This window comes from Corythoichthys intestinalis, chromosome 16, assembly GCF_030265065.1.
Source record: "Corythoichthys intestinalis isolate RoL2023-P3 chromosome 16, ASM3026506v1, whole genome shotgun sequence".
NCBI lineage: Eukaryota > Metazoa > Chordata > Actinopteri > Syngnathiformes > Syngnathidae > Corythoichthys > Corythoichthys intestinalis.
In genome coordinates this window covers 42,254,360-42,278,338 of record NC_080410.1, presented here as the reverse complement: position 1 = coordinate 42,278,338, position 23,979 = coordinate 42,254,360, and the positions used below count along the sequence as shown (strand labels likewise).

The window sequence follows — 23,979 nt, the reverse complement described above, 5'->3', positions numbered from 1 at the left end:
AAATATATTTTGAAAAAAGTATCTTCACAAGTCTTTGTTTCTTGAAAAAAGGTAAGAGCAACCAAACAATTACATTTTTGCATTGAAATTTTTTGCGAACATTTAAACAGTGGAAAAAGTCGTTTGCGAACATGTTACGTAGCTCGCAGGCTGTGGGGGTCGCTGTTTCCCATGAAATGTTTGTGACGACCAGTCAAGCAATATTTAACAACAAGGAAGTGACTGACAAGTCACCCGACTGCAGTTAAGATGGCACCAATTGGGCTAAAAACCATAGTTGGAGAAAGTAAGTGACATGTATAATGTTGAACAATTTTAAATGCGTTTCCCTTAGCAGGAAGACTTTTACTCTATTTCCAAGGTCGGGAGATGTGATGAGTTTGTAAAGTGAACGTGACGTCCTGAGAAGTTGGTTCCTCGAAGCCGTTTCCGGGCTCGAAACCGGATCAAACACTGAATTTAAATAATGTCACCGCAGCGACGTAATTAACAGCGAGCGGGAAATCATGATTTTGCGTTAATTATTCATTTAAACTTTATTTTGAGTCGTTACGTTTGGAAAAACATGCCAAAGCGAGGGGGAAGTTGAAGGCTAATGGCAGCTAGCTTACGTAATGGGGAAGTTCGGCGAGTTTTCTATCCTATGTAACATAATATATTTTTAAAAATTAAATAAGTTGCGTTTAAAACCATTTTAATTCTTAAATTTCAAATTTTCTGAACCCTAATAAAAAAACAACTTCGCCCTCATTACTATATTTTTTTAGCAACGTATTTGACGTAAATCAGGTTTTGAAACTTCCGTATTTGCCTCTACAGAAATTCTCAATGGTGTCATCAAGAGCGTAAAGAAAGATGGAGAGTGGAAGGTAAACGTCTAATTAAACCAAAAGTTTTGCTATGTTTTCATGTTGAACAGTTGTTTTACTTTGTAAAGTTGGTTACTTTGTAAATACATGTCCATCCATCCATCATCAGGTTCTAATTGTGGACCACATGAGCATGCGCATTCTGTCATCTTGTTGCAAAATGTCAGACATCTTGGCAGAGGGGGTCACTAGTAAGTATGCAGTGTGTCGTATTTAAAGTAGGGCTGTCAAAATTATCGCGTTAACGGGCGGATTTTTTAAATCACGTTAAAATATTTGACGCAATTAACACACATGCTCCGCTCAAACAGATTAAAATGACAGCGCACTTGATACTTGCGTTTTTTGGAGTTTTGTCGCCCTCTGCTGGCGCTTGGGTGCGACTGATTTTATGACCATGAGAATAGTGTAATTATTGTAGTTTATTTTTTGGTTGAAAATTTTACAAATTTTATTAAAACGTAAACATTGAGAGGGGTCTTAATATAAAATTTCTATAACTTGTACTAACATTTATCTTTTAAGAACTACAAGTCTTTCTATCCATGGATCGCTTTAACAGAATGTTAATGCCTTCTTGTTGATTTATTGTTATAATAAACAAACACAGTACTTATGTACAGTATGTTGAATTTATATATCCGTATTGTCTTTCCATTCCAACAATAATTTACAGAAAAATATGGCATATTTTATAGATGGTTTGAATTGCGATTAATTAATTTTTAAGCTGTGATTAACTCGATTAAAAATTGTAATCGTTTGACGGCCCTAATTTAAAGTATTTACTGGACTGTCTCAGAAAATTAGAATACACAATATTCTAATTTTCTGAGACAGTCCTGTACATTAATCCACCATTTAAAGCAGGGGTGTCCAAACTTTTTGCAAAGGGGACCAGATTTGGCGTGGTAAAAATGTGGGGGGCCGACCTTGGCTGACGTCCTTTACATAGAACAATATACAGGACTGTCTCAGAAAATTAGAATATTGTGTATTCTAATTTTCTGAGACAGTCCAGTATATGGTGGTGTTTGACATCATTCCTGTCCACAGATGATGAATTGTATGTTTCTATATTGATTTTACACGCAATAGTTTGTTACTCTTTTTATGAGAAATTAATTCTGCTTTCAGTTGTGGAGGACCTCAATAAAAGCAGAGAACCAATTTCTTGTCTGGAAGCCATATATTTGATCTCACCAACAGAAAAGGTGATCTGTCCCTCACATATACACTACCGTTCAAAAGTTTGGGGTCACCCACACAATTTTATGTTTTCCTTCAAAAGTCACTCTTATTTTTCAAATGAGTTGCGAAATGAATAAAAAAATATAGTCAAGACATTGAAACAAACAGTTTAAAAACAGTTTAAGTTCCTTCTAAAGAGGCATTTTATTATTAGTAATAAATTTTTAATTTGAAATAACTAACCACCATGAGCCAGAGAATTTCAAGGAACGTCAGGAAAACAAAGACTGGGTAGTGGGGAGAACAAGTATTTGATACACTGCCGATTTTGCTGGTTTTCCCACTTGCAAGCCATGTAGAGGTCCGTAATTTGTGTCATAAATTCTCTTCAACTGTGAGGGACGGAATCTAATACAAAAATCCAGAAAATCACATTGTATAATTTTTAAATAATAAATTTGTATTTAACTGCATGAAATAAGTCTTTGATACATTAACAACTAGTAAATATTTCGGCTCTTAGTTCTTTTTTAAGAACTCCTGGTCTCCACTCATTAATGGAAGTAACTGCACCTGTTTGAACTTGTTACCTGTATAAAAGACACCTGTTCACATGCTCAAACAAACAAACTCCAACCTCTCCACAATGGCCATGACCAAAGAGCTGTGTAAGGACATCAGGGATAAAATAATAGACCTGCACAAGGCTGGGATGGGCTACAGGAAAATAAGCAAGCAGCTTGGCGAGAAGGTAACAACTGTTGGAGCGATTATTAGAAAATGGAAGAAGTTCAAGTTGACGGTCCATCTGCCTCGTTCTGGGGCTCCATGCAAGATCTCACCTCGTGGGGCATCACTGATCATGAGAAAGGTGAGGGATCAGCCCAGAACTACACGGCAGAACCTGGTCAATGACCTGAAGAGAGCTGGAACTACAGTCTCGATGAAAACCATCGGAAACACATTACGCCGTCTTGGATTAAAATCCTACAGCGCACGCAAGGTCCCGCTGCTGAAGCCAGTGCATGTCCAGACACGTCTGAAGTTTGCCACTGACCATCTGGATGATCCAGAAGAGCAATGGGAGAAGGTCATGTGGTCGGATGAGACCAAAATTGAACTTTATGGTCTAAACTCGGCTCATCGTGTTTGAAGGAAAAAGAAGGATGAGTACAACCCCAAGAACACCATCCCAACTGTGAAACATGGAGGAGGAAACATCATTTTTTGGGGCTGCTTCTCTGCCAAGGGTACAGGACGACTGCACCGTATTGAGGGGAGGATGGATGGGGCTATGTATCGCCAGATCTTGGCTGACAACCTCCTTCCTTCAGTGAGAGCCCTGAATATGGGTCGTGGTTGGGTCTTCCAGCATGACAACGACCCAAAGCACACAGCCCAGGCAACTAAAGAGTGGCTCCGTAAGAAGCATCTTAAGGTCCTGGAGTGGCCTAGCCAGTCACCAGATCTGAACCCGATAGAAAATCTATGGCGGGAGCTGAAAGTCCGTGTTGCCCGGCAGCAGCCCCGAAACCTGAAGGCTCTAGAGAAGATCTGCACGGAGGAGTGGGCCAAAATCCCTGCTGCAGTGTGTGCAAACCTTGTCAAGTACTACAGGAATCGTTTGGTATCTGTAATAACAAACAAAGGTTTCTGTACCAAATATTAAGTTCGATTTTTGTGATGTATCAAATACTTATTTCATGCAATTAAATGCTAATTTATTATTTAATATCATACAACGTGATTTTCTGTTTTTTTGTATTAGATTCCGTCCCTCACAGTTGAAGAGAACTTGATACAAATTACAGACCTCTACATGCTTTGCAAGTGGAAAACCAGCAAAATCGGCAGTGTATCAAATACTTGTTCTCCCCACTGTACATGCGTGTAGTACATAAGTATTTATATAGATATATGTAATTTGTATGTCTATGTACTATATTTGCATTTATATGTAGATGTGTGTGCGAGTGTGTAGATAGTGAGGGGGTGGGGGTGGGTTTTATTTATTTTTTTCTGTATGCATTTTTGTTAGTGATGAGCACTGGTGTAAATGTTTTGCACGGAGCAGGCTGAACTGACTCCAGGAAGAGTAGATGTACTTGTTAAAACTAATGGAGATCAAAATAAATACAAATACGTTTAGAAATGAGGATTTTTATTTTAAGTAATCATTTTCTCCGTCAAACTTTGCTTTAATCAAAGAATGCTCGCTTAGCAACAATCTTGCATACCATACGGTCAAGCTGCTCCAACAACATCTCAATGGAGCTGAGATCTGTTGACTGTGCTGGCTACTCCATTACAGATAGAATACTAGCTGCCTACTTCTTTCCTAAATAGTTCTTGCATAATTTGAAGGTGTGCTTTGGGTCATTGGGATGTTGTAGGATGAAATTGACTCCAATCAAGTGTTGTCCACAGGGTACGGCATGGCGTTGCAAAATGGAGTGTGCCTTTCTTATTTAAAATCCCGTTGACCTTGTACAAATCTCCCACTTTACCAGCACCAAAGCAACCCCAGACCATCACATTACCTTGATCATGGTTGACAGATAACATCAGGCACTCTTCCAGCATATTTTCAGTTGTTCTGCATCTCACAAATGTTCTTCTCTTTGATCCAAAGTTCAAACACCTCAAACTATGATTCGTCTGTCCATAACCCTTTTTTTCCAATCTTCCTCTGTCCAATGTCTGTGTTTTGTGCCAATATTAATAGTTTCCTTTTATAAGCCTGTCTCAGATATGGCCTTATTTTTTGCCACGCTGCCCTGAAAGCCAGCATCCCGGAATCGTCTCTTCACTGTCGCCGTTGTTAACGGGTACTATTTAATGAAGCTGCTGATGAGGACCTGCGAGACATCTATTTCTCAAACTAGAGTCTCTTATGTACTTGTCTTCTCGCTTGGCTGTGCAGCGGGGCCTCCCGCTTCTCTTTCTACTCTGGTTAGATCTTGTTTGTGCTGCTCTCTGAAGGGAGTGGTACACAGCATTTTAGGAAATCTTCAATTTCTTGGCAATTTCTCTTATGGAATTTCATTTCTAAGAACAGATTGTCAAGTTTCGCGCGAAAGTTGTCTTTTTCTGGCCATTTTTTCAAACCCACAAAGGTGAAACCCAACTAGCTCAAAGGAAGATCAGTTTTTCTAGCTTCTGTAACCACCTAAACTATTTTGAGCTGTGCCAACATAATTGCACAAGGGTTTCTAATCATCTGTTATCCTTCTAAGGCAACTGGCAAGCACAGTGTCCCATTAGAACAGTAGAGTGATGTTTGCTGTAAATGGGCCTCTTTACAAAACTACGTAGATATTGCATTAAACCCGGAGGTTTTCAGCTAGAATAGTCATTTACCACATTAATAATGTATAAAGTAGAGATGATCGATCGGGTCCGATCACGTCATTTTCAAAGTATCGGAATGGGCAAAAAAATATCGGCCATGCCTTTTTTTAATATAGATATATTTTTCAATTAAATAGTTTTCTAATTGTATTTAACGTTACAAACATAACATATTACACTCATCCAGAGTCTTTAGTTTAGGCTTAAGGTAGGGTTATCAAATTTATCCCGATAATGGCGGTAATTAATTTTTTTTTTAAATGTATCACATTAAAATATTTAACGCAATTAATGCATGCGCTGCACGACCCACTCACGCATTATCACACTCAATCTGTAATGGCGCCGTTTTACCTATATAGAGAGCAGAGGTTGTCTGTCATTTTGACTGACAGGGTCATAAAAATCCGGTCATAATCTATTTTTACCCGTCACTTAAATTTTTAAAATGATGATAATGACATTGTGGTGACCCTTTGTTTGGCATAATTCACCTTCCGTACTTGTGTGTCCATTTGGCCGAGCGCGTTACCGGCTACGACACAGTCACGTGACAGAGACACTTAAGAGCCGCGCGCGGTCCCCTCACTATCCACTCGCTCTCGCTATATGATTGGCCGAAGAGTCGAAATGCTCTCCCGTGAAATGCCTGTTTAAAAATGTTTCCGTTGTTACTTCTTGCGTTCGCTTATAAGTGCCCATTTAAAAAGGAAAAGCGATGGATGATACTACACACAGAGCGTATTATTAACAAATGTTAAAGTTGTATAATCATATAGCGAGAATAAGAAACGTCACTGACAAGCGCAGGCCCCCGCGAGTGGATAGTGAGGGGAATAGGATAGTGCGCCTACAGCTAACAAGACTCTTACCGCTTCAACATATTCAATAGTATTTAGTTTTCATTCATTTTAAATTAATATTCTGTCCGAACAAGCTTAACAGAGAATCCACACCGTGCCATCACACATCAAGCAGATGAATATGTAACTTTTTCTCCGCAGTGACAAAAACAGCTGACTGTGGCCCCAGTTGGTAGGTAGCCTACCATATGTAGCATATAGAACAATGAAATTAACAGTTCACCTGCTGTGGCCTGAACGTAGTCTCACACCTTCCTCCTGGTGCGCATGGACTTGAATTGCGTGCCCGCTTGTGCAGTCCCTGTTTTTTCACCTCTTTTATCAATACCATCGTCGTTTTGGGGCTTTTTGAAGAAACTTCGGACACTCAGTTGCCTTGACATTTTTCAGAGTAACGCCAACGACGTCATGCATCAAGAGAGACAATAGCTAACTAATATGCTCACTCGCCACCCTGTGGTCTGGGGTTTGAATTGCAACCGGTCAAAATGACGGATGGACTTCAGTTTTTTCCGTCACCGTTTTAAAAAAATCGGTCAACGACGGAAAATATTCGGTTAACGCGACCCCTGATAGAGAGATAAAAGGCACTGTAATATGAGTAGAGTGAATTTTGGCAGCCTTTGGAGCCTTTCTTTAATTGGCTAAATCCTTACAATCCCTCTCCCTACAATTAGAAATATCATGGGAAGCAATGTGGGGAAGCAAGGTAGCAATTGGTCTTTTTCTTAACACCTTATCTTATTTCCCAAGGCAGAGAAGATATATCAATTGGTAGCACTACGCACAGTCATGGTTGTACTTCCCCATCATGGTTCCACTTCCCATCATGCATTTGGGCATGGCTACAGAATCATTTACTGAAAGCTCAACAAATGCACTAGATGGCAATATTTAGTCACAATATACAAAGTCACAAGTCTTTCTATCCGTGGATCCCTCTCACAGAAAGAATTTTAATAATGTAAATGCCATCTTGAGGATTTGTCATAATAAACAAATACAGTACTTATGTACTGTATGTTGAATGTATATATTCGTCCGAGTTTTAGTCATTTTTTTCTTAATGCATTGCCAAAATGGAAAAATTATCGGGAATGATTGGAATTGAATCAGGAGCAAAAAAAAGCAATCGGATCGGGAAATATCGGGATCGGCAGATACTCAAACTAAAACGATCGGGATCGGATCAGGAGCAAAAAAACATGATCGGAACAACCCTAGTATAAAGTGTTTTTTCTGATTAATGTTATTTCCATTGAAAAAAACTGTGCTTCTCTTTCAAAAAGGAGGAAATGTCTAAGTGACTCCAAACTTTTGACCGGTAGTGTACTGTAGGATACATTATTTCGATTTTATCCTAAAATTGGTAACAGATGTCTCCTTTGACTTGCAGTCAGTTCGAGCGCTCATTAACGACTTTAAGGACACGGATTTTACTTACAAGGCAGCCCACATCTTCTTCACCGGCAGTAAGTGTTGTGTTATGTTGCAAAACGATCAAAATGTTCACACCGATTATTTTTTTTTTTTTACAATGTATTTTAATCCACCAGCTTGCCCTGACAATCTTTTCAATCAAATTGCGAGGTCGCGCATCTCCAAGACTGCCAAGACGTTGAAAGAGATTAACGTCGCTTTCTTGCCGTACGAGTCACAGGTAGGATTTTAAAAAAAATATATACCGTCTCATCTTTCCGAGACAGGCGGCGATGAGGGAAAAGTTTACCCGGCTGTCGCGGCCACAACAGCGTCATCTCTCAGTTACGTGTAAATAAATTGTTACTTTGCCATCAAAAGCTCTACTTGTCTTGTTTTTTGTTATTTTGTAAAAGGGAAACATTATTCAGATGTTTGGGATGTAACTAAAGCAAAAAATAGCTGTGTTAAAGTCAAAGCTATGTTTTGAAATGTATGCTTTCACAAAAAGCTCAATTTCTCAGTTTTTTCATCAGAAATTGGAAAATGCTCAAACTAAGCTATTTTCTAATGCTGATTTCTAAAGAATGGAAAAAGATATGAACCAACTTTTTTTCCTGCTGAAAGAAGAGAGTCTAATCTTTCTTTTGTTGGGTTCCATGTTTATATAGCAATAGAACAGAATTTTCTGTGGGCCTTGCAAAATCAATCAAAATCCAGTAAAACGGCCGGGAGCGAAGGGGGTTGCACCGGTGAAAATGGCGGGGAATGAATGAGTTAACAGGGAGCAGCTGGATTTAGCCATGTGAAATGAGGCAGACCAAACACTTTCAAAATAAACCATTACAATGCCACTTCAATTAAACGAATACTCGAAGCAACAAAATTGAATTCAAATATTTTTTTCTAATCGAATACTCGAGTTAATCGATTAATCGTTGCAGCACTACATGTTTCATACCCAAGAATTTTAATGACATTTTTCACAAATTCATTTCTTCTTCTTTGTTGTCCCTGCAGGTGTTCTCCTTGGACCACGAAACCTCCTTCCACTCCTTCTACAGCCCCAAGTGTAATAAAGACACGCGGGACAAAATGATAGAGAATCTGGCTGAGCAGATCGCCACCTTATGCGACACGCTCAAAGAGTACCCGGCCATCCGATACCGCAAGTATGCTTTGCTTTGCAACTTCCACGCGAACTGAACGAATTCCGTTAACGGAATTCTGCTCTTGTGTCCGTAGCGGCCCGGATAGGAATGCCAAGCTGGCCGAAGAGGTTTACCAGCGCCTAAACGCGCACAAAGCGGACAACCCGAGCATGGGAGAGGTTCTAGTACAATACTCATACTACTACTTCTGTTTAATATATTGTTTAGAAGTGAATTATTATTATCTCCTTTAGCAGTTTTTTCATACAAGAGTATACATCTATTGGGGTGGTGCAGCTTTTCACCTTTACAGGTTGAGGGTGTCTTCTTCTTTTTTTTTTCCTTCACAGCCGCTTTCTTCTTTTTTCTTCTTTATTCTTTCTCTTAGCTCCCCTATCCTTGCTCCGGGATGAGTCTTATCAGGCATGTATGACTTTTCTGTGCTCATTTGTTTGCTTTTGCCTTGAGTATGTTTGATATGTTGCATGACAAGAATGACAACACAGGGGGTCCTCCTAAAATGACGACATTACAAATTTTGTATCGTCAGTAAAGTCAAAAAATTGGTGCCTTGAAATACAAGTTTTTTTTTAACCCTTCGTAGGTAGGCCTGTCGCGATAACAAAATTTTGTGTGTGATAATTTATCTCATAAATTATTGCGATATTATTGCGCCCCCCCATTTTTTTAAAACCAATTTACAATAACACAGTGAGAATACAGTATATATTAATAGATCAAGTACACCCATTTCAACGCGATAAGAAATCACAACGAAAAACAATAGACCATGCCTCTTAAGTAAAAGAACAAAATTAATACCTCACAGAAACACAGAATAAATAAAATGTGGTTTTCAAGAAAAAAAAAATACAATTGCAGTTAATAACTTAAGCATTTAGGCAAATGAAAACTTTTCCCCTCATAGCTTCTGCAATGGTGTTCCATAGGGATGCAACGACACAGTTAAGTCACTGTTCGGTACGATTTTCAATACAGTGGACACGATTTTCGATCTGATTCAATACATTTAATGCTCTGGGGGGGGGGACTTTTTCTTGCAAACGAGCAAAAATTAAATTGCCATAATATAAACATGCATTTTAGTGCATAATATCTATGTGCTTACGAAATTTAGTATAAAAGTGCTGAGAACAATCTTTACTGTTTGTAAAGTGAGGCGGGGCACACTGTTGATTGCTACAGCTCTCTTAGCAGCTAGGTTTACTACATGAGCAAGACATCCTATTTATGGTCCGAATTCATCTGTGTCATGTACTGAATTAACGATATTTGCAGCATTATCTATAGTCACTGGTATGGATTGATTTGGCCTTCTTAACTTCCATTCAGTCATGGCGGTTTATAATTCATCGATGTCGTATATAGACTACGTGTCCCATAATCACTCTGGGCTCACGTAGCCAATGGCATGGGACGTTAGAGGTGTGCAAAATTTCCGATTCTTAGATTATTCGCGATTCGGCCGTGGAAGATTCGAGAACGAGTCACAAACATCCAAATTCCGATTATTGAAATATGCCAAGTAAAGCGGAAGTAAAACACACTCGGCGCGTTGCGCAGTCTTCGGGACGCAATGAGGAACGGAGCGAGAGTAGCTAAACATCATGCTTCTCATTACCCGGCCCCTCGGGTAATGCCAATGCTCAACTCACGGCTCTAGCTCAACTCATGCCACGAGATAAAAAAAACACAACAACATACCTGACTTCTGCCGACAGCTGCTACAAAGTACATCCACATAATGTTACGGTAGATATCATTTATATAGGACTAGATGCAATATAGATTCGGTAGCGTTAGCAGCACATCTACAGAAAGCTAGATGCGGGCGTTAGTAAACGGCCGCCATCTTAAAGCAGTACACTTCCCTGCAAGGCTGTTGTAGCGAACCTTCCAAGCGAACCTAATTAACTTTTTATCTAAAATACTCCTAAATCGGTAAAAGTTTGACTTGAATCTATCTTTAAAATAGTTTTAAAACTTTCACATGTCAAAAGTAGACAAAAGGGAAATTATAGAATAACGGGAGCAATTTTAACAACTTTAATGGTTTATTCACAGCATTAAATTAATTGAATGTAGTTTAAAGCTGCTGATACAGAATGGGGACTGGAGTTTTTTATTTACTGTTATTTTTGTATTATTGTTTACTGTTATATGTTAACTTGATACTGAAATAGTAGTTTGGTTTAGCCTGAGAGTAGTTTTGAACAATTTTGGAACTAATGTACAAAACATTTTTTTAAAAAAAAGGAGGGGGGTGCATCAATAATCGTTTTATAATCGAATCGGAGCCTCTGAATCATAATCGTAATCGAATCGTTAGGTGCCCAAATATTCCCAGCTCTATGGGACGTAGCACATCTAGTTTGGTATTTGATGATATCTAGTTTGTGCGCGCATTAAAAAAGTTAGCAGACGCCACAGAAGTCACATCTGCTCATTACTGCACAACACCAGCATATGACAATCGACTTTCATAAACACGACGCGTTTGAAGCGCAGCGCTCTTAATTTGCCACTCAAATATCCGGTGTTGGGCAAAAAAATAGCCGCCCACGGGAGCGCCCACATGTCAACAACACCGGCACGCCGGAGATGGTCCGCAGTCAATCCAGAGAACTGGCGCGGCCGGTATACGTTGAACAATAGGATACAATGGGAACGATTGGCTCCGGCGCTATTTTTTGCCGGACCTGGAACAAAGATGCATTTTGCGCAGTTGGTAACAAGGAATCCGAACTTTTAACAGCACGTCTGCCGCACGCGCGCAAGAGGCGGTTAATCGCAGCGGAAAAATTACCGCCTTCATTTTTATTTATCGTGCGATAAATGGAATTATTGCATATTGCGACAGGCTTATTTGTAGGGCGCTCATTGAAACCATTAGGTGCAATCGGGTAAAAGAGTTATTACCTCTTCGGCTAAATTTGACGGGGATAGACGTCCAGTCCATTTTGACTGGGAAGGTCAATAGCAGTGAAACATAATCACTCGATGCAAGCCTTCCCAGTTGGAATGGATTTGGCAGAACTGTCAGTTGCAGTGAATGAGTTAAGGGCAACAAGATAATCCAGTAAATAATCCAATAATATGGATATTGCAATATGAATATTCATATTTACACTACTGAAACAAACTTTGCAGAAGAAGGAAGAATGTCCAGCGACAGGAAAAAAAGATTCTCAATTTATCCTTTTAGTTTTTACTGTATTTTCAGACTATAAATCAAGTATAAGTCACACCGGCAAAATAAATGCGCAATAAAGACGGAAAAAAACATAAATCACAACGGAGTACAAGTCGCATTTTTGGGGGAAATTTATTTGATAAAATCCAACACCAAGAACAGACATGTCATCTTGAAAGGCAATTTAAAATAAGAATAGAGAACATCATTATATAAATAGATATATGTCACTACTTGCAGTTTGTAATCTGCAGGATATCGTTTTCTTTTCGGTGACATTTTGTTTAGCCTTGTTTACTATGTTGTTTTTATTTTTTTTATAAGTTAATGCCAATTTTGAAACGCAGACCTTGAGCGCTCTGTTGCGGTTTAGTTTGAAAATAAGACTTAAAAAAAAAAAAAAAAAGTGTTAATAATTTCACACATAACACGCAACCCCGCCAAACTATGAAGAAAAAAAAAAAAACTGCAACCAATAGTCAGAAACTGTTATTTTCATCAACGATGACTAAAACGAATATATTTCGTTGACGAACAAATTTTTCATGATGATAATGAGGTGATAATGAGCTAAAAACGTGTATTGTGAGACTAAAACATAACGAGACGAATGCCAGTTTTCGTCTGACGAGACGAGAATGGGCCATAGTTACTAGAGCTGGGAATCTTTGGGCACCTAACGTTTCGATTACGATTACGATTCAGAGGCTCCGATTCGATTATAAAACGATTATTGATGCACCCACCTCTTTTAAATGTTTTGTACATTAGTTCCAAAATTGTCCAAAAATCCTCTCAGGCTAAACCAAACTACTATTTCAGTATCAAGTTATCTTATAAGAGTAAACAAATATACAAAAATAACAGTAAATAAAATACTCCACTCCCCATTCTGTATCAGCAGCTTTAAACTACATTCAATTAATTTATCGTTGTGAATCAACCGTTTCAGTTGTTAAAATTGCTCCTGTTATTCCATAACTTTCCTTCTGTCTACTTTTGACATGTCAAAGTTTTAAAACTGTTTCATCATTTAAAGATAGATTCAAGACAAGATTTTGCCGATTTAGGAGTATTTTATATAAAAGTTAATTAGATTCGCTACAACAGAGCCTTCTAGAGAAGTCTACTGCTTTAAGATGGTGGCTGTTTACTACCGCCGGCAAGTCCGTCATTTCGCATCTCTGTTCAATAATACTTGTTCTAACACTGCCGTCGTCTGTCATTTTGCATCTAGTTCTACATATATATGATATCTACTGTAGCCGTTTGTTTGTAGCAACTAGCAACCGGGCGTTGTTTGTAGCGGCTGTCGGCCGCAGTCAGGTATGATTGTTTTTTTTTTTTATCTAGCTGCATGAGTTGAACATGATATTTACTCTCGGTCTTGAACATGATATTTACTCTCGGTCCGTCCCAAAGACCGCGCTGACTGTTTTCCGCTTTACCTGGTGTAATTCAATAATCGGAATTTGAAAGTTTGTGAATCGTTCTCGAATCTTCTATGGCCAAATCGCGAATAATCTAAGAATCGGAAATTTCGCACGCCTCTAATAGTTACCATCACCTGTTCACAATGTGTGGGATTTCATGTTTAGTTAGTTTGCATCGTAGTTACCCTGCATCGTAGCAGTGTGTAGTTGAGTCACTCATGTGACGTGCTGCACACCCCCAACTCACCAGTGTCCTCTCCAGTCTCCAGGCTTGCTTGTTCTGAAACATATAGTAAGATTTGTTATCTTATCTTGGCAAGAGAGAATATGCAATGTTGCTTCGGCCTTTAGAAGTCTGCGCTGAGTGATCATCACACACTAAATGTAACTTGTTGCGTTAGCTTAGCATTTACATTCGTGTTAGCATTAGACTAATTCTAACGGAGAGCGTCCTCTGAAAGTCTCGGACAGCTCTTTTTTTACGTACCGTTTGTGGCGTCCAGGTACAGTGGGGCAAATAAGTATTTAGTCAACCACTAATTGTGCAAGTTCTCCTTTTTTCCACTCTAATTTGGAAATAAATTCTTTAAAAATCAAACAATGTGATTTTGAGTTTTTTTTTCTCCACATTCTGTCTCTCATGGTTGAGGTTTACCCATGTTGACAATTACAGGCCTCTCGAATCTTTTCAAGTAGGAGAACTTGCACAATTGGTGGCTGACTTAATACTTATTTGCCCCACTGTACGTATTATTAATTGAAAATAATACACACTCTGCAGGAAAACAGCACATTAACATCATTAGGTTTGCGTTATCCTTGTAGACACTATAATACGTGCTCGCCTGTCAATGTTAATTCAGAGTACAGGGATACTTCAGCTCACGAACATAATTGGTTCCCAGAAAGTGTGTGTAAGGCGAAAAGTTCTTCCGAACATTTATTTCCCATAAGAAACCATTAAAATGAGAATAATCCGTTCCCAGGTCCCCATAAAACATAATTTTCTACTAAATAAGCCTTAAAACTACACAAAAATATACCTTATTTTATGTATAATAAATGTGCTATTGTATTGTAATTAAAGAAATATACTGTATAATGAAGTCATTTTATTTACCTTTGTGATGGTAGTTGATGGCTTGATGGAATGGAGTGGGAGGAGGAGGGAGGGAGGGAGTTACTGTTTGGAAGGAGAATCACCTTCCATAAGGACTGTAGGTAACTCAACCTCCGGTGTGCCACACACGCACCCTTAATAGCTTCCTTGTCCTTAAGGATGGTAGCAATGGTAGACTTAGCGTACTGGTACTGGGACGCTAAGTCACACAAACGCACACCTCGTTCATGTTTTCCAATGATCTCCTTCTTCTGCTCGATCGTAATTTTCTTTAATGTCTTCTTAGGCTTAACACTAGCCTGTGGTGGGGTCTTTTTCGGTCCCATAATAGCAAAAGTACACTCAATATGGTCCAAAATGTCTATCAAACACAAACCACATCCGCACTCAACGAAAGGGAGGGGACGAACTGGGACGCCGTGAGCGTGTGTCAGCTTCTCGTGGCGCTGTTCGACCGCGTGGTTTGGTTCGTCCGCCGAAAACTAGTTCGTCAGCAGAGACTATATGCTCGCGAATTTAATGTTCTTGAGGCGAAAAGTCCGTGAGCTTAAGCGTTCGTGAGCTGAGGTATCACTGTAGTTGGAAACATTTATTTATTTGGTTATGTTCAGTGTTAAACGTTTGAATTTTACAGGCGAACACATTTTGAGTAAAGGTCCTATAAAAGTAGATGAAAATTGATTTTTCGTCAAAACTAGTGCTGCAACGATTAATCGATTAACCCGCGTATTCGCTTAGAAAAAAAGATTCGAATTATATTTTGCTGCTTCGAGTATTCGTTTAATTAAAGAAGTGTTGTAAAGGTTTGTTTTAAAAGTGTTTGCATTTAGTTTTATTGATTTGGGTTGATACACTGCCCTATAGTCTGCCTCATTTCATGTGGGTAAATCCAGCTGCTCCCTGTTAAGACCAACTAAGACAAGCTAAGTTTTTGTTTGAGCTAATGTTTTTTTAATGGATTCATAATTTAGTTTATAGGTCTATTCAGCTGTTTTTTTGGTGGGAATATGTGACTCTGAACCATTTCTTTAGAGCTTTGTTAAAAAAAAAAAAAGCATTTTATAGCATTTAAGCTAGCGAACTTTTGCTATGTAGTTGGCCAATTGTTCTTTTGTTGTACATACTTGTTGCTTATTTATTTATACCGTTTGAGGCACGGCCCAGGTATTTAATTTTTTTATGTTCGTTATCCGATTATTCAATTATTTGAACTAACTAGTTAATCGATTAATCCGCTATTAAAATAATCGATAGCTGCAGCCCTACCTCAAACAAATTTTGAAATGACAAAAAACAACACTGGTCCGAAAAATACGGTCTATGTTTATTTATGTTAAAAAAAAAAAAAAAAGTAAACTGGGAAGCGGGCCGTAGTTTTGACACCCCTGCCATAGACCACCTCTTCATATTTATTAATGCTGGTTAACTTGGAAAAAAAATGTATAGTCATAAATCGAGGACTCCCTGTAATTAAAATATATTGCATCAGTGTGACAATTTTGAAATGAGAAGAACAGTGGATGTGGATTGCATGGCTGAATGAAAAGAAATATTCCAATTACTGTTCAGATAATAATGTAGAATGTTTCTCAATGTGTTCCAGGGGGTGAACAAGGGGCGCTCCCAACTCCTTATCGTGGATCGTGGGTTCGATCCCATTTCGCCACTGCTTCACGAGTTGACCTTCCAAGCAATGGCCTATGATTTGCTCGATATCCAAAAGGATATATACTCGTGAGTATACATCCATTTTGGAAATGCTTGTTTTTTTTTTATTTTCCTGGGTATAGTGTGTGTCAAGATGATGTGTGTGTGTGTGTAGTTATCAGACAACCGGCATCGGGAATTCAAAAGAGAGAGAAGTGTTGCTCGATGAGGACGATGAGCTCTGGGTTCAACTTCGACATCTGCACATCGCTGATGTCTCAACGTGAGTTATTGCGGGATTCATGAACTCATTGGGTTCAATTGACAGTGATTGATGACTACAGTTGCTCAAAAACTGTTTTTACATTGACTGTTGGAATGAGACGTCGTTGTCCAACGTTGCACGTTCATGTTTTTCAACCATTATCTAACTCCAAGACCACCAACTTAGATGCTCGAAGTACGACTTTCCACAAAGTAGACCATTCAATACGAGTCCAGAACAGAACAACACTGAAAACTGTCAGGCTAACAAAGGGAAAAAACTGGTCCCAGGGTCCCATTCTCGCAGCACGCCTTTCGGCATCCTGAGAAGTAGAGATCTGACGGAAAATTCGGCGCCGACAGCTATCAGCCATAAATAGCTGTAGATGTTTTGTCGGTAGAGTTGTGACCGAATATTCGGCGCCGACAACAATCGGCTGAAAATAGCTAAAAATGTAACCGAAAGTTCACCACTGAATTGTGTGAAGAACCAGTCTGTGTTAGCGAGCTAGCGTGTTGCTTCTCGCCGTGTTTTGTTGTCATCATCACAAAAGGACAGAGCGTCTTCACACTATTTGGTGGTAAACTTTCGGTCATCATAACCAAAAAATGATAATCAGTGTTGTTTTCGTCAACAATGACGGTAACGAAAATATTTCATCGATAAGCAATTTTTTAGTTCATGACCACTGTTGTCGGGGTGACGCTGATTATCTTCTGTCGGCGTCAGCCTTGAGGGGCAGACTGCGCACGACGCTGAAGGAGATGGTACCTTTTCTCGTAGGCACCGTCTAACTGTTTGCATTATTCTAATACACTTAATATAATCAATCAGGGAATAGTATCGTTTCTCGTATTTACTGTTTGTATTACTCTAACACACCCAATATAAAATAAATAGCACTTATACCATAGTTTAAGAAAAACAAGCAGAATATAGGGCATAAAAGATACATGACGCCTTTTTATCACGGAAGCCCAACGTGTGCGTCATGCAACTGACTCGCAATCAGTTCTCCCGGACAGTCCAGAACAAATGGCGGGACGCGCTGTCCCAACAAAAGGAACACCAGAGAATGTCCGATATCCAACTGATAACAAGACTCCAAGAGCCCCTTTGATGCTGAGGTGGCAAAATCCACAACCCTTATTGCTCAGACAACAGTAATTCCCAAATCCTCCTGTCCAAATCACAAACGGACAATAATCCCAAACACACCCTTCTTCCTGCCCACGGCCCGACCCGCCAGAGCCTTCAAAAGACTGAATGTTTAATTAATCGTTGTCATTTTTCTCGGGAACCTTTTGTTGACTTCTGTTAGGGTGACCTTACCTCCCCACCTGATTGTTTCTGTTTCGCCTTGCCATTTTGACCGCTGTCGACCTGAATAAATTCCCAACTTGTTTTTGGTGACCCTTCTTTAAACCTTTCAAAATGGAGTCAGTACAAATGGTTAAGACACATGCGGAGTTTGGCCTTCTGGCCGAATTGTCAGTGTCTTGCCGGCCCGGCCTGGCGCAGCTCCAACGATTCGGCTGGTGCGATTCCGGCAGTCTGGCTAGAGGATCTGATTCCTGCAATGCCCACTTAGAACTATTTTTCCGTCCGTTATCATATGGTGAGGGTGTGACATAGATCGTCAACTATTTTCTGGTCATTTCACTTAGTCATTCATTTCCTGCATAAAGGGCCCACACAAACATTCTTTCTCAAGCACTCATATTTTAGATGTATTTTACTGTTGGTTACACTATGGTTTTAATATCTTTCATTTTGTACTAAAATAATAGAAGCAGGCCTGTCGACGATTATTGATTAGCATATTAGCAAAAATACTATTTTCCTTCACTACACAGTAATAAGCAAAACAATACTGAAACTCAAGCCAAAACAACAACAACCTGCCTGCTGTTGTAACGGCAATGAACTCTTTGACGGCGGTAGACGTCTAATCCATTTTCCTCTGAAACATGAGTATTGATTGCCTGCCATCCCGCTTCAAATGGATTTGACGTCTATTGCTCTGAATGGCAGTGAATGAGTTAAACATATAGCTACCCTGCACTTGCGAAATGGCTCCTTTACGGTTTGATTACATTTTAATCTTAAATAATTTTGCTGCGCTGAACAGCAATTCAAAACTAATGGCTGATTTTGAGGTTTAATTTTCAATTTTTTATCGTTACTATTGTAAATTCCAAGTGCTTTCAATAACCAATGCCTTTAACAATTTTGTTTTTGTTGTTGTAGGAAAGTGACAGAGCTGCTTACCACCTTTTGCGAGAGCAAGAGGATGTGCACCGATAATGTAAATTTGATCGTCTTCTTCCTTTTGTTCTGTTGTGGATTGAAATCACTTTGTAATTTTTTTGTAGTGCTATTGGAATAAATCTTGTCTTTTGCACATCAGGCTAACATCAAAGATCTGTCCCAGATGTTAAAAAAGATGCCACAATATCAGAAGGAGTTGAGCATGGTAAGCATGATTGGATCAGCGGTACAGAAAAAGAATCGATGATATTTCAGAGTTTTCCTAAGAAAAGAAAACTTGCAAAGCCTGGTGGTAGAGAAACCCACTGGCGGCCCGTCATGCTTTTAAAGTACGGGGAGAAACCCTGTATTTATTATTAAATGCACTGAGCCCATTCACTGCCAACTCAGGTATAGTATGTATTTTGGTAGTTGGTAAAATAAAATTTATAATCAAAACACAAATGAATAGCAATAGACATCCAATCTATTTTGACTGGGAGAGGCTGGCAGCGAATGATTAAATGAATAGTGAGATAAAGAGTAACCTTCACTATATCTATAAAACTATAAAGCTCTTGTTTTTCCACAGTACTCCACCCACTTGCACTTGGCTGAAGCTTGTATGAAGACGTTCAAGAACTCTCTTGATAAGCTCTGCGAAGTGGAACAGGTCAGTGAAAGCATCGCCATGTATTGGCACCTTATAGATGCAAGCATATATACATATATACATGCAGTGGGGAGAACAAGTATTTGATACACTGCCAATGGGTTTTCCCATTGACAGTGTATCATATATAATACTATTATAATAATTATAATAATTATTCATTGCCAATCAGATTTTTCATAAAGAGTGTCATTTTAAAGCTAGTCTTAGTGTAGAATCTGAATTCTGAAGTATGTGTGATTAACTCCAGAAATCGTTATTTATATGTTGAACATGACATGCTTTTGTTTTGAAATGTTCATCGGAAGTACGTTTGCTAAACCACTAACCGTAAGCGTTACACTCCGCAAAAAAAGTGCCCTTTTCGTCATTTAGATTTTTTTTTTCTTCATTTCTTTGTTTGCAAATGCTGTTAATAAGCATTTTTTCATGTTTAAAGTGTCACCTTTTCACCACAAGTTTGCATTTTGGAGAAGACTGCCAATGTTTTATTCATTCATTTAGCAGGCTAACGTGGTTAGTAGTAGGCTGTCTTCCCCATTAGCCTCAATGTAGCAATGCTAACGTTTACAGTATTTAATATAAATGTGTTTTCTTATTTTGTATGTCTAAACTTTAATTCTACGGCGTGTAGATGACCAATAAACATCTGTGATAGGAACTGGAGTCTCATATGCCATCAACACGCACGTGTACAATGTACAAATGTATGCACGCACGCCCACGGTGATAAAACACAGCCGAGAAAACTACCGCCCTCATTTTTATGTACCGTGCGATAAATCAACTTATTGCATATTGCAACAGGCTTAGCAACTTCATTAAAAACGTGGTTAGTTAGTGAGATGGACTTACGATCTGCCAGCTTGTTGTCTCCTGTCGTCTTCCAAAATTACAACTGGGTGACAGCCGACGTGCAGCCTAGTATGCAAGCTTGGCATTGAAAAGACGGGACAAAACAGTCAAACTTTGTTAAAATAAGTCAATGTTTTGGCCACTATGGTGCGATTTTTTGGTTTTGCTCCGTTTTCCCCGCTTGCATAACGAGCGTCCGCCATTCTCAACTGTCCACACATATATTTTTTAAGCCTTCATTAACAATCGATGGGATGTTGTGCTCGTCGACACAATTACGTCATCGATGACATCGACTAGTCGGGACAGCTCTAGTGGGAACCTCTGGGTACCTCATAATACAATATGATTTGCGATACAAGGCTCTCGATAATGATCTCACGATATGGCGATACATTTATTATTGGTACTTGGGTCAGGAAATCATTCAATGATATTCTGCAAAACAAGAAACAGAAAAACAAGCTATTTTCGTCCTTCGACTTTGAATTGGAATGGGTTTATCACATCCAATCCATTTAAATGGGGAGGGACGCACCCAATGAACAGGAAGTGACCTGTATATGCCCACAAAAGACTGGCTGTGAATGCTACATCTAGCAGCGTCAATGGCAGCCAGTGATTTAACATAGACACTATTCTTCTGCAAAACTTTGGTAGCAACCTGTTGGTTCCTTTTATTATATTATTTATTTGTTATAATTTTCAAAAAGTGATGCCTTTTTAAAGCGATATATCAACTCTTGGCTGGAGCATATCGATAACCTTTTGGGCTACTACCGTACTTTTCGGACTAGAAGTCACACGGGAGTACAAGTCGCACCAGCACAAAAAAGTGCAATGAAGAGGGGGGAAAAAAATGAAAAGTCGAGTATAAGTCGCATTTTGGGGGGAAATTTACTTGGTAAAATCCAACACATAAAACAGATATGACATCTTGAAAGGCAATTTAATACAAAAATACAATAGAGAACAACATGCTGAATAAGTGTACAGTATGATGTTACATGATGCATGAACAACAAAATGCGAATGTACTGTCCTCAACAGGACGCTACGGCTTGATCCTGGCTATACAGCGAGCTAAACTCCCAAATGACGATGCTGGATGTCTGTATAATTTGCTGAATCAACTTTGTCCTCGATGCCAAACAGGTTCGCATCAACGTAAATAAATGGTAATTAGGTGCTATTACAGCAATGACACAAACGGTTAGCATGCGTTCGCTAGCATTAGCACATCGTTCAAACAACCACGCAACTGGCTCTTGAGTGTCCGATCGCGGGTGGAAAACACAACAACAACAGAAAAGATGATACACACAGGCATTGCCTCTGAAGAGATATTTTACAAGCATAAACAATGAACGTAGGTTCGCAGCCGAGTTTCTCTCTCTCTCTCTCGCCCACTCGCTCAGAGACGCTGCGTAGCTGTCCGTCTTCTTCTGGCATGTGAGCGCTCCTCTTCGCATTAAAAAGTGCGAGTGCGCCCCCACTTGGGGGTGAAAGCGCCACAAACTAAAAGCATGCATTTCAATATAAAAAAAGTCAATAATACAATCGAACACACATTGCCAAAGGCAGAACGCGAATGTGGCCATAGCTATTAAGAGTTAGTCAGATAACTATAGCATAAAGAACATGCTAACAAGTTTACCAAACTATCAGTATCACTCCAAAACACCAAAATAACATGTGAAATGATATCATAATGTGTTAATAATTTCACACATAAGTCGCTCCTGAGTATAAGTCGCACCCCCAGCCAAACTATGGAAAAAAACTGCGACTTATAGTTCGAAAAATACAGTAAGTGTCACAATATATTAACTTTTTTATATATTGTCACACCCCTACTTCGCTCTGCTTTGTCACAGCTAGGACTCGTCCTACTCGCCTGGTTCTCAATCGACGAGAAAAGGGCCACTTAACCTATTTTAAGGAGTAGGAGAGTTTAATAGGCTTGTAAAGAGCTTTACTAGTTTTAGCAAGAAAGGAATAGTTTTTTGTTTATTTAGTTATGAACTACAGTTCCACACACACCATCATTGAGATATTATTTAGCTTAGTAATTGGAGGCATCATAGCCATTTTTCGAGTGTGCCAACCTTCAAGAAAGCGCCTTTTTCAAAGTTTCCTCAGCCATGACCTGTGTGTCTCCGTCCACCAAACAGCATGCTATCACTTTGACAGCACCCTGCTATTGGACGTGCTCAGATTTTGCCACAAAACGGTCACTGCCACTGGGAACTCACCCTCCAAAGGAGGTTCAGATTCGGCACCTTTCAAACAAAATTCCTCGAGCCCCCGGGGTCTTAGAACATGGTGGAAGACGTGGGTGTTCTTGTGAGAAGGCACCATATTTTATTTCTGCCTTATCGTTTAAAAAAAAAAAAAAAAAAAACATTGGCAATACGTTTAAAAAATGTACTACAAAATTTGTCCAGAAAATCCTTAAAAAGTGCTTGAATTTAGACATGAAAAAGATAGTTGAATCCTGTATAATATTGTCTTGCTATACTATTACTAATGCTATTCTAACATGAAGTCTGTGTGCATGTTAGAAAATGATATGGCAGTCTGGATCGGGTTTTGATCTACACTCACATTTGTTGAGGTCATACTTTGCTACATCTGGTTGCTGAGAACATCTGTAGTTGACATTATAAATAGTCGTAGGATAATGGACACTTGATCCCCCGACACAGGAAAAGAAGCCTTCTATCCCCATTTAAATTCTCGGTGCTCGTCTGCCCGTTGGTGTGTTTTGAAAACAAAATGTCTGTATTTATGTGAGTAGAGAGGTTGCCAGGTCTGTTAAGTGCAACTTCCGGCTGGGGGATTCTGCATCCAGCTCGGTACACTGAGTGACCTACGTTTATTTATAGCGCCGTTAGTGTTCGCATTCCTGGCACAGTTTGTGGCATTTAATGGAAAATAGCGGTCATAATATTGTATAAGGAGCTTGTGGCGAGACATAAACACCCGCATCTGTACGGGAACGGAGTGTTGGGACACTTAATAACATTTAATGACTTGGTAATGTCAAAATCCTTCCAAGCACATCCGTGGCAAGGATTTATCGGGGATGAGATAACCGGACTCACTCTTGTGTACAAATAGAAGATACTGAGTGATCCTTTCGACGTTCAAGTTTTATGAGTGATGCATCATTGGATTTTGGAGCGTGTTTGAATGCCATCACCTCGTAAATTGCACTTGTTTAGATCTTAATAAGGACAACGAGAGCTAAATGGCAACCGCTCAGGGCACCTGTCGTCTGTAAAAGTGTTTTACATTGTGTGGCGTAGCAAGTACAGCTACTTCATCTGCCAAGTGTGGACTACTTGTTGTATGTGAAACGGAATTTACCAATTTCCATAAAAAACTGGGCGGGGAAATAGTTCTGGGGGCATGGCTGAAATAGGCCCCTTTTTTTAAATGCATAAACACACACCTCAGAAAGTTTTACTTTTAAGTTTTTGAACCATTAAGTTGTATTTGAGTGTGCTTTTGTGAGCATCACTATTGAGCGAAAAGGTTTTCCGTTTTTTTAAACAGATTTCCCCAAATTACAGATAACGAAAGTTACGCAGGAAACTACAATTTTATTAATCCTAAAGGACAAATAGAGGCAGTGATTTAAGCACGGAATGATCACTGCACATACACTATCAA

The 23,979-nt window shown here is 39.2% G+C and overlaps 1 protein-coding gene across 1 annotated transcript in view; it reads left to right on the top strand.

Annotated features, from left to right (window-relative positions):
* Nucleotides 1-128: 128 nt before the first annotated feature.
* Nucleotides 129-23,979, top strand: part of stxbp2 (syntaxin binding protein 2) — a 40,524-nt gene continuing 16,673 nt past the window's right edge. Inside the window, exons 1-13 of the mRNA XM_057817639.1 lie at nucleotides 129-286; nucleotides 820-869; nucleotides 979-1,060; nucleotides 2,007-2,083; nucleotides 7,671-7,746; nucleotides 7,831-7,934; nucleotides 8,714-8,865; nucleotides 8,939-9,023; nucleotides 16,215-16,345; nucleotides 16,434-16,541; nucleotides 18,774-18,831; nucleotides 18,934-18,999; nucleotides 19,366-19,446. Of these exons, the coding sequence (XP_057673622.1) occupies nucleotides 250-286; nucleotides 820-869; nucleotides 979-1,060; nucleotides 2,007-2,083; nucleotides 7,671-7,746; nucleotides 7,831-7,934; nucleotides 8,714-8,865; nucleotides 8,939-9,023; nucleotides 16,215-16,345; nucleotides 16,434-16,541; nucleotides 18,774-18,831; nucleotides 18,934-18,999; nucleotides 19,366-19,446 (1,107 nt within the window). The 5' untranslated portion in view covers nucleotides 129-249. The remainder of the gene's footprint in view (nucleotides 287-819; nucleotides 870-978; nucleotides 1,061-2,006; nucleotides 2,084-7,670; nucleotides 7,747-7,830; nucleotides 7,935-8,713; nucleotides 8,866-8,938; nucleotides 9,024-16,214; nucleotides 16,346-16,433; nucleotides 16,542-18,773; nucleotides 18,832-18,933; nucleotides 19,000-19,365; nucleotides 19,447-23,979) is intronic.